Source organism: Dermacentor albipictus, chromosome 1 (genome assembly GCF_038994185.2).
Source record: "Dermacentor albipictus isolate Rhodes 1998 colony chromosome 1, USDA_Dalb.pri_finalv2, whole genome shotgun sequence".
In the NCBI taxonomy this organism is placed as follows: Eukaryota; Metazoa; Arthropoda; class Arachnida; order Ixodida; family Ixodidae; genus Dermacentor; species Dermacentor albipictus.
In genome coordinates, this window is record NC_091821.1 from 94,824,517 (window position 1) to 94,841,690 (window position 17,174).

Here is a 17,174-nt window from a genome sequence, read left to right on the forward strand (position 1 = left end):
GCCGTGTTCACCCTAAGAGTGGACGAGCCTGTACATGGGAACGCGTGATGATCCGAAGCACTCTCAAAATTCCAGAATGTTCGCTCGTGAGCGGTTCTAACAGCCACTCTAAGCGCCGAAAACCGGGAATTTCTTTTTATTGTCCCAGGTGTATTGAAATTAACTCTATCAGCAACAGGTCGGTGGGGGATAGTGGCGTGCAAAATGAACGTCCAAAATGAGCCCCGCATTCCGGTTCATAGCGGTGCCTGAACATTTAAGTTTCTCGACGATGTGGGCTCAAAACGTGAAGCGAGCACACAACTACGACAAATCACCTTCGCGTGCATCGTTTCGTAACTCGGTTTGAGCCCTTCTCACAGCGATGCTCTCGTCTGCGGCAAAGGTCTCAATACCAGCCTTTAAGCGGCAAAGTGTGCGTGGTAAAAATCGGCTTCCTTCAGCCAAATTCCCTAGCGAGCCGTAGCATTTTAAACAATTTGAGGCTAGGAATAAACAATGAAAAAAAATGCATCTTTAAGCCCTGGATTCTATAGGTGCCAACACTGAAATAAGCTATTTTAGGGACGATATATAGGTGCTACTAAATAATTGGCTGCCTTCGGCCAATTTCCCCAGCGGTTTATAACATTATAAAAAAAAGGAGGCTAGGAATAAACAAGAAAAAAAAAGCATTTTTAAGCCCTGGAAATTTATATAGGCTCCAACAGCGTAATAGGAATTTACAGGGACGATATAGGTGCCACTAAAATGTTTGTAAACTCATAATTCGTGCTTATATTTTAAATACGCACGATAAGGAGGAAAAATAAATCGACATCGAGCCTAAATAGCCCATATCTACTCATAACCGAGTGCGCAGTTTCGAGAACGTTATACCGCATAATTTAATTTTATTAAGTCACAAATTTTCTGAACAGGTCACGATCGCTTTCTATGTCTAGAGAAAATGCTGGAAATAACGAAGGTTGGCATGTGAGCATTTATTTCAGCACGGGCATATTTTCTTTTCTTTATATCTATTTTTTTATTCGGGGGATTTGCTGGAAGGCATATATAGTAAAATATATTTAAAAAAAACGTGAATTAAGTGCACGCAGCCCTATGTCATACCGGTAAAGCAACCGTGCCATCGTGGACATTTCGAAATTTGTTGTGATTTAAGCAATTGCTTGCTATCATACGACATGATTTGCTGGGCTCGTATCGTGCTGCTTCAGTGGATACTATTACACGCTGATACTTCAGGAAACGAGAGAACTGATGCTCTGGCAGCGTCAGCGCAGAACCTTGATATCACAGCTGATAATTTATATAAATTCGACGACGCTGGACTATTTATACGTCACCATCTACAACGCTCACAGCCGGATGAACATGTAGCCAAGGCATCGTACCTCCATCGCCTTTACTGGCAAGGACGTGCGCTGAGCCCTTCGTGCCTGGCTTGCACACACTCCAGCGAAACGCTTGAACACTTGCAGTTAGGATGCCCCACAGTTGTCGGTGTGTGCTCCTGAACATGTTTAAACAACTTAATCATGCTGGAACTGCGCTCAATGATATCTTGTTTCTGAAAGGTCGTGTTTCAACGGATCAAAGGTTTCTCCCTTTTTGGAGCAACTCTGTTCCAGTGGCGGATCGACAGCGGATCTCGATTCGAGATCGACCCGCGGAGCAGCCTAGACCGCTACACCGAAATCATCGTATTGAAAGGGAAGTCTGCGTGACATAGTTCATCTTGAAGCCGTTGACTGGATAGTCTGTCTAGCACACGGCGTAAAGAAGAAAGAGCAGGCGATACTAGACGGCATGCTCCGCTTACATGGAAAGGTACAGAGATACATAGCTTTTAGTTAGCGCAAGGGTTCTCAAACTTCATGCCCCAAAATAACAGTAGTTCCGCACGCAGACACGCCACAGAAGTGCGACAAAAACCTTTGTCATTCGCCAAAAAAAGGAAACGGTCAATTTGGCGTGAATAATACCGGTCCTCCCGCATGTGGTTGGCTGCGCCCACGCTCGCTCTGGTTCGAGCGCGAGTGTTCCACACGAGGATCCAGAGCGGGTGCTCTTCGCCGGAGGTCGGAGCTCTGTAGCAGAGCTTGCGGCCTCCTTTGGATCTGGCGCTAGAATTCACCGTGTGCGATGCTTTGACGTGAACCTGCGTTTCCCTTTTCCCTTCTTTTTCTCCTCGTCAAACGGGTTGGCGTAGTGTCCCTTTGAAGAAACAATTGCTAGCCCTATTTCCTTTCTCTTGGTGCTGTTTGCATATGTCTATAATAATAATAATAATAATAATAATAATAATAATAATAATAATAATAATAATAATAATAATAATAATAATAATAATAATAATAATAATAATAATAATAATAATAATAATAATAATAGCTCGTGGCGTTGTCCTCTTTAAGTAGACCTCTTTTCGTAAGCCTCCAGGTTTCTGCCCCGCGCGGGAGTACTATATATATAAATATATATATATATATATATATATATATATATATATATATATATATATGCGTGCTCTGTGCGCAGGCGGCGTAGGAGTATATCCGTCTTCGTGTGTCTGTACACTGATGTTGTAATCATCCGACATACCTTAACAGATCCCTTTGTTTTGTTTTATTCTTGAGAGTAATGAATTGCGAAATAACGCCGCGTTACGATTTATTTTAATTTTTTTTGTTCCAAGGTAAGCGGTAACTTAATCGCTGGCACACACTCAGAGGACCTGCCATTCCCTTCGGTTAAACTTCCTCCCTACATAACTGAAGAGAAGATACGCATCACAACAGCGTATACTTCAAAAGAAGCGTGTATCATTGATTTCTAGCGTTCACAAAGAAAGAAAACGACGCACTCGGAGTTGGCTGCTTTTGCCTGTGTTACCGATCGACTTAATCTTTGTTGTAATAATCCTAAGAGCCCAGGGAAAAGCGTAATTAAGAACATACCGTTAATTAATTGCGCCTTTGTATCGCCCGAACCCGCGACTTGTGTACCCCAAGAAATATAGTACAGCGTGGCAATGATGCAGCTTTGCGTAGCTTGTGAACACTTTTCTGTTTTACTTTTTGAACTTCAGAAAGGCTAACTTTTAATGCACTGTATACACATCATGTATGGTGCCCGCACAGTTTAGCACTTTCAAAGATGCGAAAGTGAAAAACGTTACCGAGTCATTGTTTCTGAACAAAAAACTACAGTGAAAGCTCGTTAATTCGAACTTCAATAATTCGAATTTATGGATAATTCGAACTGTACGATTTGGTCCGGCCAAGCTTGTCAGGATTGGGGGCTCAATCCCATCGTCCGTGGTCCTTTGCCAAGATTGGAGTACGGCATGAATTCGAAGGTAGCTGGCCCATGCCGTCGTCCAACTTATTTACGCTGAGATCGTTGATGAAGTGAAGAACTATTTCTCATCGAGAACGAGGAAAAGGGTTTATTTACAGAAATTAAATCAGTCTAACATGACTGCTTGAGAAAAAGAGTAACAGTCCAACATGACTGCATGAGAGAAGTGACTCAGTCTAACATGACTGCTCAAGAGAAGTGTCCTCAGCATTCGCACAACCACAGTTTTTATACACTCGATCCGCCGGTCCTACGACGCGGCGACTGTTCGTTTACTCATCACCAACGCGCCGCTGCTCTGCAGAACAGTTTACGTACACAAAGGCAACCGCGCTCTGATGCCCGACGACGGCGTTGGCGGGTGCCGTTCCGGGAACTATCGTTGCCGCTCGAGGGTCGCTCGTTGTTCCGTGCCACTCCGAACCGTGAGAAGCACAAAAATACGTCGTTCCCGCGGCAGCTTGACCATGCGTGTCAAATCAGCTCCGCGTTGGGGAACTCCGGAATCATTGTTCACGCACCGAACTAGTTCCGTCACAATGTCGAAGGGGCTGGAGGAAGGCGGCGGATTCCAACGCAAAGGCCGCTTCTTTGAACGCCTCCCAGCTGCAGCGACGGAGAGGGAGAGGTGCGCGTCTTGCACCCCTTGTCGTAATCGGGTGGCAAGGTGGCAATCTTGCTTAGCGGCTCGCCATTCTTAACCTGCTCCACAGAAGTCTATGTAAAAAAAGTCCGTTAATTCGAACGCGAGAAGGTTCCCTCACGGATAATTCGAACTACGCTCGCCTGACACACGGCAAGAGAAGCGCGCCTACTGCCTACACACAAGGCTGTATTGCCACCGAAACGAAGAGAACGGCGAGAGAAGGCAAAATCGGAAAAAAAATCTAACAGACGCGGGGTCAGCCAGAAGGCAGCGGCGGCTGCCGCCTCTCCGTTCTACGTAACCTCCGAGACTTCTTGCCCGTTGCGAATCTTGGAGGCTTTGCAAATCTTGTACAGCTGCTAATGTTGTGTGGAGATGGCACGGCAAGCTCCAAAACACAGCGAATCAAGTACGTCGCAGCTGCGCTTGCAATCAAGAACCAACGAATGAGGGCCTTCGCCACCTTCACATGTTCAGCGTCTTTGTCTCGGCAGTCTTCATCGGTTGTGCACCTCTGTTTTCAGCTTAGGAGGTACCGCCGTCGCGATTCATTGTGATGGTGTTAAGCCTCGGCTAACGTTCGTTTCGGTGGACATCGGTGGTGTGGCACAGTCGGACCCAGAGCTTCGACTTGAAGATGGCGTGTGCCCGCGGCACACGCCATCACTTTTTGACACGCCAAATTTCTGACATGCCCTACTGCTTCCAAATCGCAGTGTACTGTTGCCCTCCTTCACTTTCGTTAGCTCGAACTTTCGTTAATTCGAACTGAAGCGGCTTCCCCTTGCGGTTCGAATTAACGAGCTTTTACTGTATTTCCATGTTTATACTGTCACCTTCTTCGCAAATCGGCATCATATTGGAAAGCTTTGTGGTTACGTCCACGTTCCTCACATCCTCTCGCGGTCGCTTCCAGCTCCTCTTCGGCATCTATTCTGCGTTTTGGGTATGCCTTGCGCACCGACGGCCAAGCGCGAGTATATGACAAGCTGCCCTCAGAATCTCGTCTATAGAGTATACGTATTTAAACAAGCTTAGATTTCAGCAAATTCCGACACACAGTGCCTTCAAAGTAGCGGTGCCCTGGAATAAAAACGTTGGCATGGCTGTATCTTGCTTTTAGCGCGTCTCACGCGTAATTTCTTTTATTACCTTAGATTTCTGGAAAATAATTACGTCTATATGCTCCTCCATTAGGTTTCGACATCTACAGTATAATTTAGGCACGTACTGAAGAATACTCGTGTTTACAAGTGCGCGATAACACATGCGTCGCATTTAAGCGCACGAGCCGAGGTGTACACTTGCACGATATCAAAGAAACGGCGACTCCGCGGATTTAACTTTTTTTTTCTCTCGCTTTCATACGTTAAGTCCGACACAGGCGCGCTTGTGTCGGACTTAACGACAATGGACCGGTGAATTGACCCGAAAGCGGGCGTTGAGCTTCTGTTTCAAGCGCGCTCCGAAGCATCCCGTGCGAGGGAGTCCTTTGTCTACGACCGCGCTTGGAAGGGTTCGGCTGAATGCCTGGGCGGATTCGCCCACGATTAAGTTAAACACTACGCGTGGAGGGGCTTTGTCAGCGCCGCTTTCGAAACATCGATTGCGCGTGGACAGACTGAAGGAGGGCGCGCTTCTGAGAGCGGACCAGGTTTCGGTACCTCTAAACCCGCCAAGTGGTCAGCGAAGCGGAAGAAACTCCGAAGTCGGGTTCTACTTCATAGCCGGCAGCGGCGGATGACACGCAACTGTGAGGGTTCTGACTTTGCATGGCTGTGTCGCAAAGTGTGCGCGCCGACTGGGTCTGAATGCAAGCGGCAAAACGACGATGGAGATGTAAAGTTCAGCCCTTTCTCTCGTGCAGGTAGAGAGGGTGCAGGGAACGGAGGGCCGAATGCTCGAAGCACCATATAGTGTAAGAAAGTTCGTGGCCTGCCATCATCTTTTACCGTGAGTGCGAGCGTATATCATGCCGTAGACATCATCCAACGCAAGTTGCGGCAAGAGTGACTCACTCCTCTGCGACCAAATTATGAAGTATAGGCGCCTGATTTCGAGACATTACCACACAGAGGGCGTTGACACTCGCAGCGATGTTGTGAAGGAAATGGGTGTAGCCTGGCAAATAAATATACCAGCAATTTGGCCACCCGAGCCGGCAGAAGCCGTGAAGTAACAGAATTCGAAAAGCGAGACGAGCGGAGTGGACGAGTTCAAACGCAGTGCAAGAGAAGCCGACAAGCCATTCAGCCCATTTTGCAACGCCATGCAGTCTGCTATCGTGACTCACCATTCGCAATCTTATTCTGAGTAAAGCGCAAAAAATGACGATTCAACATTGTAGTTGATTGGTTTCGGTGACAGAGTTTCACACTTTTGCAGATTACTTCTCTTGTCACGTAACATTAATTTGACATAATTCCCACCAGTTATAATAATACTGTTATATTGCGCAATATGTTATTATTAAGCGATCAGGTGGAGCAGTGCTTATTTCGGAAACCTGAAATAACTTCTTAAACTAATAGTGGGATTTTAATACCATTCAAGCTGACTACAAATAGATAATTAGTACATTTGCGATTGACAGGGTGGAAAGCGATGCGCCCTGCTTCAGCGGCGAAATGCTCCTTAGCAAATTGCCAGCAGTGACGCTGTGTTCTGATGGTGCAGTCCTTTCAGACCCTGTCTTACAATCGAGAGAGCTCATATTCGATCGTGGCTGACGAGAGCTAGCTTCCATTGCGAGCAGCACCACTTAAGACAAGGACCGGACGAGAAGAACCACCGGAGACGTGCTAGCTTATATTGATCGCAGCGTTGGTCTGCAGTGGTTGAGCGTCTTCCCTGGCTCTGGGCAGATGTGCCCAGAATGCCATCAGCTACTTACCGACAAAGAAGTTGCAATAAGCCAGTCGGTATATCATCACAAGGTGTTGCTGAACAAAAAAAGAAAACGAAAAGAAAATCCAGATTTCACATACTGTGAAAATCGATGTTACGCGAAGCATTTTGCTGGCAGCTGGCTATTCCAGTGTCGTTTGGCCTTCCTCAATGTATTAGATAGGCGAACTTTTTTGTGCAAAGAAAACAATTGTGTATGTTACGTGAGCCTCTGTGTGACCACACGAGCAAGACGATGGCGACGGCGGTAATATGACGTCGACGGCCTGATGACAGTTTTCGCTTTATTCCGGCGAACAAACATTAGAACCTATTGCGTTACGTCCTGGGCCGATTGCGAATGTATTACAATGTCCCACAGCATCTTCGTACCGTTATCTGCTGCGAGGACAGGATTGGAAAATGTGGGCCGATCCCGAAGAAGGTGCGGTCTGCCCGCTTCCGCTTATTACGCACAGGAAAATTGGTAAGTGACGCCCGCACACGTGCTCTCGCTCGTGCTGTGTTACGTGAAAGGCGTGAAAGTCGTCTCAAAGAGCTAGTAATTGTCGTTGGCAAGAGGGGAAAATGTGTGCGATCGTGGCCTCACGGTTACGGCATCGGGCTGATGCGCTTGAAGTCGGAGGTTCGATCCCACCGTTGGACTCTTGAATTCTCATTTTATTGAAGAAGTCCTAAATGACGCGAGACAGTACCTTGCCTAACTACCTACCTACCTACCTACCTACGTACCATGAAGTACCTGGGATGAGCCAACGAATGCCTCGCATCAAAAATTAATTAGCCGAACAGGCATTGAACCCATGGATTTACGTATGCAGGCCAGGTGTGCTAGGCATTGCAGCGCGGCAATTCCATTGAAGTGAGGGAACAGTATCAGAGAATTCGTTCAGCTCGACGCGAGTGCGCCGAGACAATTAGACGCACCCCTTTGCCCGTGCCTCGCCGAGGACTATATATTTATTTATTTATTTATTTCAGAATACTGCAGGCCATTGCTTGGCCCTAGCAGGAATGAATTTACATTGTTACCTAACCAAGAGAATAAAATTTATACAATGTTAGCAGCACACATATATCAAAAGAATAAACCAAAAGAATAAAATTGTACAATATTAGCAGCATACGGATACCAAAGAATAAATTATACAATATTAGTAGCACAAGGATACAAAACATACATATCAGGTAAGTAGACGATGTAACGCATCAGAAAAATTTTGTGAGGAAAAAACAGATGCCGGTAACGAATTCCAATCTTGTACTGTTCTAGGGAAAAAACTGTACTTAAAGCTGTTAGTTTTGGCGAAGATGGGAGCAAGTGAATGCTCATGAACGCTCCGAGTCCTTCTCACTAGAGGACGCTTAATGCACTCTGGAAGCTGGAGCTTATTTTTTCCTGTTAAACTATTGTTCAAGAATATCAATCTATTAATCTTTCTGCGGGTTTCTAGTGTATGAATGTTATTTGATATCATTAACTGCGAAGGAGAGTCTTCCCTTTTGTATTTTCCGTATATAAACCTAACCGCTTTCCTATTGACTTTTTCAAGGATCATTATATCTTTTTTTGTGTATCGGTCCCACACTACTGAAGCATATTCAAGTAAAGACCGCACACAAGTTTCGTAAGCCAATTTTTTTATGTGTGCAGGGGCAGTTTTTAGCTTTCTTCGTAAAACCCATAGCTTTCGAAATGCAGATGTAGAAATATTAGTAATGTGAGCCGACCATTTTAACTTATTGTCGAGTGTTATGCCTAAATATTTATATTTGTCAACTTCCAAGATCATGGTTCCGCGAAGAAAGTAAGGAAGCAAAATTGGAGACTTTTTTCTAGTTATACGTAAGAGAACAGTTTTTTCACTATTAAGTACCATAGCCCATTTCAGACACCATTCTTCAATAGCAAAAACTGCTTTTTGAACAGAGATGTGGTCATGTTCGGATGAAATTTGTTTAAACACAACACAGTCGTCTGCAAACAACTTAACAGAGACATCTTTAGGAACAACCGCAACTAAATCATTTACATATATTAAAAACAACAAAGGTCCCAGCACACTTCCCTGAGGAACTCCTGAATGAACATTAACAACACTAGAAGCGGTCTTATTAATTTCCACATATTGCCGTCTGTCTGTAAGGTAGTCTTGAATCCATTGAATAATAAAAAATGGTATACCCATACATTCCATCTTATAGAGAAGTTTGCCATGTGGCACCTTATCGAAGGCCTTGCTAAAATCAAAGAAAACCACGTCCGTTTGCCCGGACATATCAAGCACCCGCGCAAATTCATGCACAGACAAAACAGTCTGAGTAACTGTGGATAACCCCTGCCGAAACCCGTGCTGATTATCCGACAAAAGATTATGATCGCTCAGGAACTTTCGCAGGTAACCGGCTACAATATGCTCCAACATCTTACAGCAACTGGATGTTATGGAAACAGGCCGATAATTTGAAACAGACAATCGATCACTTTTTTTATATACGGGAACCACCCGTGCTATTTTCCATTGTGAAGGAATTTTTCCGTTTGCTAATGAGAGTTTAAAGATGTCTGTGAGGCAGCCTGATATTTGTTCTGCGTAACGCCTCAAAAATACATTCGGAAGACCATCGGGTCCAGCGGATTTTTTAGTGTCCAGTTTCAAGAGCATCGCCAGAACACCCTCACGAGTTACTTCAATGCCATCCTCTGGTGCAGCCACTGCTTTTATTTCATATTCATCTAATTCTGAAAACACCTCGTAGAAATACTGATTAAAATTCTCAGCTATTTCAGCAGCATCAGTGATAATCTTGTCCCTAACTTTTATTTTAGTAAGTGCATCTTTGGGTTTACTCAAATGCTGCCAAAATTTTTGCGGATCAGTCTTTAGAAACTCTGCTAATGTGTGTGTGAAATATTTAGTCCTGGCGCAGCTCACCTTTGATAATAGGTCACGTTTGATTTCTATAAGCCATCATATATTTCTATATGATGGCGATGGGGGTGGGTTGTAGCAACAGGCGGATTTAGCGTGACCATCAAGGCCGGTGATTGCTCCGCCCGAGCGTCTCTCACAATATCACTGCGGAGTTTCGCCATATGTCCATCAAACCAGTCTTTCTTAAAAATATAACGAGAAGACGTGAACCTTCTTTTCAAGCTATAACTGATCCTTATGGGCACACAAGGTGTTGCAGGCACGCACGCGGAAGGTCCTTCTTTTGCACGTTCTCCAGAAAAGCGTCCCTTTCATCTCGGAATTTTCGGCCCGACCGCAAAAAGCGTTCTACGTCTCCTGTCTCGTCGCATGCCGTACAATTCGGAGAATTGATACGCCCAGTCTTAAATAACTATGTTGGTGTACTAGCTGATCCTGTCCTTATTCGATATAGAAGCGAGGCTTCCTCTAGACGAAATCTTTTGGTTACGCATGATATATGTGGTGGAATCCAAAGCAACGGAAATGGATTACAAATATCAGGTTTTTTAGCTTGATTGCTCTTTGGAGCCTTGACTTTAGGAGGATGATAGAGTGCTACGTATGCAATAGGCATCAGCTTTTTCATTGCCACCAATGCCAATGTGGAAGCGAATTCGCTGAAGCTTTACTGAGAAGCCTTTGCTGCCAAACTTGATGGATGGTAGACAACGAGATAGCTTATAATGCAGCCTTTGACTCCGTAAGAACAACGTTCGGTGAAGGTAAGAGGAAGAAGTATTTTAATGAATGGAAGATGTAGAGAGGTCGGCCGGATAATGGAGCATCGGGCCTGCTACTCTACGTAAGGGAAGGGGAAGAGGGGAAGAAAAAGGGTCACAATGGGGGATGATAATGGGAGGAACGAGGTGAATGACACATTACACAACTGGTATCACAGGCGTGAGTCCAGGCCCGTGTCACCTAGGAAACGTGAAAGTGCACGCATTGTCTCTGTCGTCTGCCAACTCTGTGGCCACGCGCCTAGCAAGAGGTCCTCCGACAGTGGTCCATTGTGTAAATGTCTCAATGTATCTGCCAATGTCAGTCTTTCTCGCGCATACTCAGGGCACACCCCGAGCACATGTTCTATAGTCTCTACAGCGCCACACACTGAACAGTCCGGGGAGTCTGTCCGTCCAATAATGTGCAAATATTTGCGCGTGAAGGCGACGCCTAATCGCAGTCTATGTGTGAAGGCAAAGTATTTAGTTTGCCTAAAGCAGCAGCTATTTCCATGCATTTCGCAACTGTCGATGAGTCTATGCGGTCCAGACGGCTAGACCACATATATCTCAGAGATCGACTATAGAATGCAGCTAAGCAGCGGTATTCGTCGACTTTGACAGACCCAGCTGTGTTTACTTGTAGGCGATTCGGGTAAGTCATGGTCAAATGAAGACCCTGGAAGCCTGACATGCAGGAAAGTAAAAAGATTTATTTGTTGTGCAGTCAGATAACTCACCTGTGATGAACAATAAACCTGAAACACTTCTCAGAGGGAAAGTAAGTACAGATTAGACACCGTAATACAGTGTCAACATATTGTAAATGACACACGTAGATGCGTAGTGAAGTGCTTGCGTAAGCGCGTTTGTCAGAGGAAACGTGGGTTCACCGAGGCTGTAGCCATTACATCACGCTCACTCTCAAAAGCAAAGTCTCTCGTAGAATTTTACCTTCTTTGTTTGCTTGTTCGCTATCCCTCCGCCATTGTGTGCAGAAAGAGGGCTGCAGACAGGTGTGAAATATGCAGTGAATACAGCTTACCGAGGCACTTGGGCAGCGGGTTGGACCAGTTGCCGGTGTCGAGACAGATGCTAGTGTTGGACTCGCCCTGGAACTTCATGCCGTCGAAGCAGTTGTACGTAGCCTTGGCGTTGAGCGTCGACGAGCGAAACTCCACGTAACCGTTGTGCAGATGACCAGGGTGGCCACAGTCGATCTCTGCATGGACGCGTGGGGCGGTTGCTTTCATTCTGCGAAAAATCTTGACGCTCAGCGAGCTAGAGCTCAAAAGCAGTGACACTGCTCGGGCGTTTCATGCTTTTCGCCTAGCACTCGCCTGTCGTGCAACTAAGGTGGAATCCGGCTAGATGCAGGTGTCTGGTATTCAGGTAATGTACGTTCTGTTTTCTTAAGTTTTTATTGCTCCAAAATTTCGGATGGAAATCTACTACAAAGCATACGAAAGCATCCTGATGTTGCGCGTGTCTCTCTACGTGGTATACATATTTACTTCCTTGTTGCGAAGTAGATTACATTAATGTTTCCTTAACAGGGCTTAACAACTCAGTCTTTATTCGTAGCTCTGTGCTAATGACAGCACGCGCAGAATAACTAGGAAGTGGTACAGACAAACTCGATTTTGTCTCATTGCTATAGCTCAGAGGTTATGGCCTTGTGAATATGAGGTTGCGAGATCGAATCTCAATCGCAGCTGCCTCGTTCGAGTGCGGGCGAAATTCAAAAGCCTTCGTGTGCATAGATTTTGGCGAAATTTAGAGAAGCATAAGTACTCAACACTAATCCGTAGCTCTCCAGTACAGCGCCTATGCCTAAAACGACGAAACACTGTTAGACGGGTAGCGGCGCCAGTCATGGTGAATTTGCTGTGACATGAGAGACAACGAAAAAGACCGTTCAGTAGAGACAGCAGCTAAGAGTTAATGTTCAGTCTGGTAATTTTTGTTTGTTCGTCAAGCAATAGAAATGAAAGTTGGGTGAGTTGATAATTGTTCTTCGTTAAACTGCAGCACGTACAAAAGACGGGCAAGGCAAGTTTGCTAGTTGTACACCGAGCCTGTTTGCTAACTTGCTTATGAGCTTCGTCGTTTATCCGCGCTGCAGTTTAACGATGCTCAGGCAAAAAAGTGGGTAAGAATTTCTAAAAAAGAATTGCTAAATCTGTGGCGCCATACAATGACGGGATTATAGAGAGTGCGTAAGGGGGAGTAAGGAGGACAAACTGGGGAGTTAGCCTTTAGCAGCAGTGCACTTCAGTGGCAACTGTCATTTCCATGATAAAGAAGCAAAAGGACAAGTATTGTAAGAACAGCAATCAACCAGTCTAGCGTAATATAACGATGGCTTTTAGTGCCCCTAAAGAACTCGAAGCACACGCTCCGGAGGGAGGAATAATCTAGGACTACAGGAGGCAAACAGGAGGAAACAAAGTGGTGTGACTTAGTTCTGAAGTATGCAAGTTTCCTTCTTCTTCTTCGAGAGAAAACTGGAGCGATCTTCCTGGCGGCACACCTAGCATGCTACTGCGGATGAAGGCGATGATAAATGAACTTATACACACAGGACGTAACATTTGACACTTAACACCACAAAAATACGCACACTGAACGAATTGAAAAGTAAAAATAGCTCATTATTTAAATTCAAAACGAGTTTGTAAGTTGGGTGGTGAGATCGTGGTGGACGCAAAGTCACAGGTGGTATCGGCCAGCCTGCCCCGTCCTCTTCCACACAACTTAGTATTCATCCTGTTGTACTGGAGGTCCTTGCTCCTCTCCACTCCTCTTGTGCCCAGTTATGTTTAAGCCTCATCCTCTTAAGAAAATCACAACAGACTGTCCGCACGAAGACCACATATTGGTCGGCAGCGTAGGATTTCTTGAAATTGACGGGTCATATGGCTTGATTGATTACACACGTGGTGTTGTTGTGAAGTTGTGAATGCTAAACATAAAGAAGGCCGTAAGAAGAGTGATTATGCTTCGAAAATTGGCAATGCGTCTGCATTCTTACTAGAAAAAGAGGCGCAGGAAAAATAAAGTTGCTATTTCTATAATCAAATCATCATCATCAACAGCCTGATTACGCCCACTGCAGGGCAAAGGCCTCTGCCATACTTCTCCAACTACCCCGGTCCCTTAATTGTGGCCATCATGTGTGCAAAGTAAGTGAGCTTTCATGTGTCCCCCTCATCCCATTCAAACGTAACATTTTACTTAATCCCGAAGTAACACCTCGCGTCACGTAGTAATAGATAGGTTGCTATGTCGGCTCGGTTAATCTGGCTGCGAACAAAAAGTAAATACGCTGTTCTTGCTCTAACGCAACATTTCAAGCAGATTGCATTTCACAGGCCTCTCTGGAGCAGTCCCAAGATTATGCTTAGCGTACGCGGCCCTAATGAAAGTGATCTAAAATTGTGCACGCTTCCGAAAGTTTTGAAGTCATGTCATCACATTTGCTGGTGCTACTTTTGAGTGTATCCCGACACAGCCGCGGTTGCGTCAGTATCTTCTTGCGTCGCGAGACGTGCGCGAAATAAGCAAAACGCGTAGAACGTCCAGAAAGAGCGGCATATAAACGCTCATATGGTAACGACCGTGCAATTCAGACAGGCTTATACCTAATAACGTTCGTGTAATTGCGTACTACTGCTCCGCCCGTTACGGCGAGAGCGACGAAACGGAACCAGCACGGGCAAGAAACAAAAAAACAATTAAGACGCTCAAATAAGAAAATACAAGAAAAAATGACGTCTAAACCAATATTCACGGCGATGCCAAAAAAGAAAAACAGGCCAAAAAAAGAAAAGTGGGGGGAGGGGCGTACACAGCGCAAAGGACTCTAAGCTCATCACCGAAGGACGAGACTTCAGAAAAGGACAATAAAGCCTTTATGTTTTATTCGTTTAATCGTAGGCTATGGTATTTTCGTCTCAGAAGCGCTCTTGTTTCTGTAACAGTTCTGGCTGATATAGCCACGCTACAATGGCCGCCGCAGTCGGAAGAAGACAGACACCATTTCTGCGCTCCGCCCACGCCGGGCCCCCGCGTATTTAGCGGACACCAGCAGCAGCGGCGGCGACGACGGCGGCATCCGCAAGAAAAAGGTCGTTACCGGAAACAGGCTCTCCCCCTCCCCGTTCCTCGTTTTTGTCGTCCCGTCGTACTTTTTTTCTTTTACCACGAAGCGGGGACACTGCAGGGGCATTATCATAATTAAACTTCATTCCGCGCCCAACGAGAACTAAATTGAGACAACGATAAACGGGGAAAAGGAACTCAAGAGTCAGCAAGTATACAAAAATAAAAGAAAAGAAATAGGGGGTGGGGGTTGAGGAGGGTCAAGTAAAGAGGACACGAAGAAGAAACAATAAATGACAAATACTTCCAACGAGGCCGCAATAAGGTTCGACAGCTGGCAGAAAGTCAAGCGGTCCGCGCGGCCGCGCCGCTGAGAGTGTGGTGCTAACGAAGCGCGAAATCTGCTGGATTTGGGCAAACAGGTTATTATTGTTCCTCCTCTTTTAGAGCGCACAGGCACCAAGGAATGAGAGGAATGTAATAAAAGCGAGAACAAGAAAAAAATAAGAGTAAGTGACAACCAGGCGCAAAGAGCAGCGTCTAGGACAGTCGTCGGATAGCGACAAAATGAGAAGGAAAGAAAAAAACGAGAACGAAGAAGAAGAGCGATCGGGCATGGATATAGACACGATGTGTCAGCTGAATATAGAGTGAGAAACAATGAGCCGACAATGGGCGCTCTTTAGTGAGCGCTGTGCACGCGCTCTGTTAGTGCGGAAAGAGAATAGCGAACAGCGAAAAGGACAAAAGCGGGAGCGCGAAAACCATCGGAAATGGCGGAAGTGAGCGAATGAGGGATCGGAAGCGTTTCGCAATCTTTGCACTTCTTGAACACAGTGTACAGACGCCCGCGCGTTATCGGGGGAGCGTAAGCGAAACCGTGGTCTTAATAATGACGGGCGCATTTGTCGGCCGTTCCCTTACTTGTGACCTCCACTTTCTCACAAGTGTTGTGTCGCTGCTCGCGCTCCGCTGGCCAATTAACCATCGTTTGCCGCATAACTGAAACGAGTGTTCGTCAGCATCCTCTGTACACTTTGTTACTTCATCGCACTTAGTTTTCATTCATACTTGGATTGAATGCACAAGCCTTCGAATATGACTAAGCTGAATATGACCAGCGGCTAACATAGCGTTTTTCGCTTCCTCACTTTCTTTTCGTTGCACTAACACCGTTGTTCTTGTAAGCCTATGTTTATGTGCACATCGTCAATAATTCTCATCTCTTACGGATAGGGTTGTGACCGGGGGATTGATTCAGGGTTGACTCCTACTGTTCTCAGAGGTCACAGAAAATAACAGAAATATATTGTATAGTAGACACTGGTGCAACCTAAAAAGCTGGTTTTGTTACCCGGCGTGGTTGCTCAGTGGCTGTGGTGTTGGGCACGAGGTCGCGGGATCGAATCCCGGCCACGGCGGCCGCATTCCGATGGGGGCGAAATGCGAAAAAACCCGTGTACTTGGATTTAGGTGCCCGTTAAATAACTCCAGGTGGGCCAATTTTCGGAGCCCCCTACTATGGCATGCCTCATAATGAGATTGTGGTTTCGGCACGTAAAACCACATAAGTTCACTTTTTTTTTTAGTGTGGTGTCTTTTAGTGTCTTTTAATGCCGGTGTTCGCGTCGAAGTTGTACTAAGAGGAATGTCGTAGTGGACGGGTTAGCATTCATTTCGGCCTCCTAAATTTCTCTAATGCGCACCTATATGAGTACACGGGGAATATTGAACTCCACCACCATGGTAACGCAGCTGCTGTAGGCTGGAATTGAACCCACAACATCGTGTACGATAGCAGAACGCTGTAGACACCGAGCCACCGCGACGGGCTCACGTACGTGTAATACTGACCAACGCAGTGCGTGGGTGCGCCCTCCCATTGCCGCTGCGAGTTGCAGCGCGCCGTGGAAGGACCCTTCAAGCGAAATCCATGGTGGCACTCGTAGCGCACCACCGAGTTGAACAGCAGCTGGTCGTAGATGGCCCGGCCGTTCAGCGGGTCCTCGGGCTTGTCGCATTGCACCGCTGCGCACGGAAAGAAGCGCGGCAAAACTCGATGCAGTTCTTTGGATTGTTGTTGCGGCGTGCACACGGCAAAGCGCCAATCGCAATTGGCGAGTGCTGTCGGCATCTGCTCGCCTCTGCCTGTGTGCCTTGACAAATATACTTTTTAGTCGATATACATGCAGCATGCAGACACTTCTGCCCACAATTGTGTGCACATTGTTAGCAGACTCTGGCGACACGAGTATGCGCCTGGATGGACCTGAATTAACTCGGTTCCTTGCAATAATGCATGACAATATGCAGGCTTAGGATTTCAGTAAATTTGTACTGCGGATTCTAAATTGTCTACTTTACTGAGCCCATATTCGCTTATTCAGCTTGCAACAACCTGACGGAGTTAGAAAATTACCATGCAGCTCGCAGTTCTATGACGAGTATGCG

The 17,174-nt window shown here is 45.9% G+C and overlaps 1 protein-coding gene across 4 annotated transcripts in view; it reads right to left on the reverse strand.

The window, feature by feature from the left end:
• Hasp (Hig-anchoring scaffold protein) overlaps nucleotides 1-17,174 on the reverse strand; it is an 810,838-nt gene that overhangs the window by 212,247 nt on the left and 581,417 nt on the right. For all 4 annotated transcript variants that reach the window (XM_065432842.2, XM_065432843.2, XM_070523594.1 and 1 more), the window contains exons 8-9: nucleotides 16,578-16,751; nucleotides 11,665-11,841 (exon numbers count right to left, since the gene is read on the reverse strand). In XM_065432842.2, coding sequence (XP_065288914.1) covers nucleotides 11,665-11,841; nucleotides 16,578-16,751 — 351 coding nt within the window. The remainder of the gene's footprint in view (nucleotides 1-11,664; nucleotides 11,842-16,577; nucleotides 16,752-17,174) is intronic.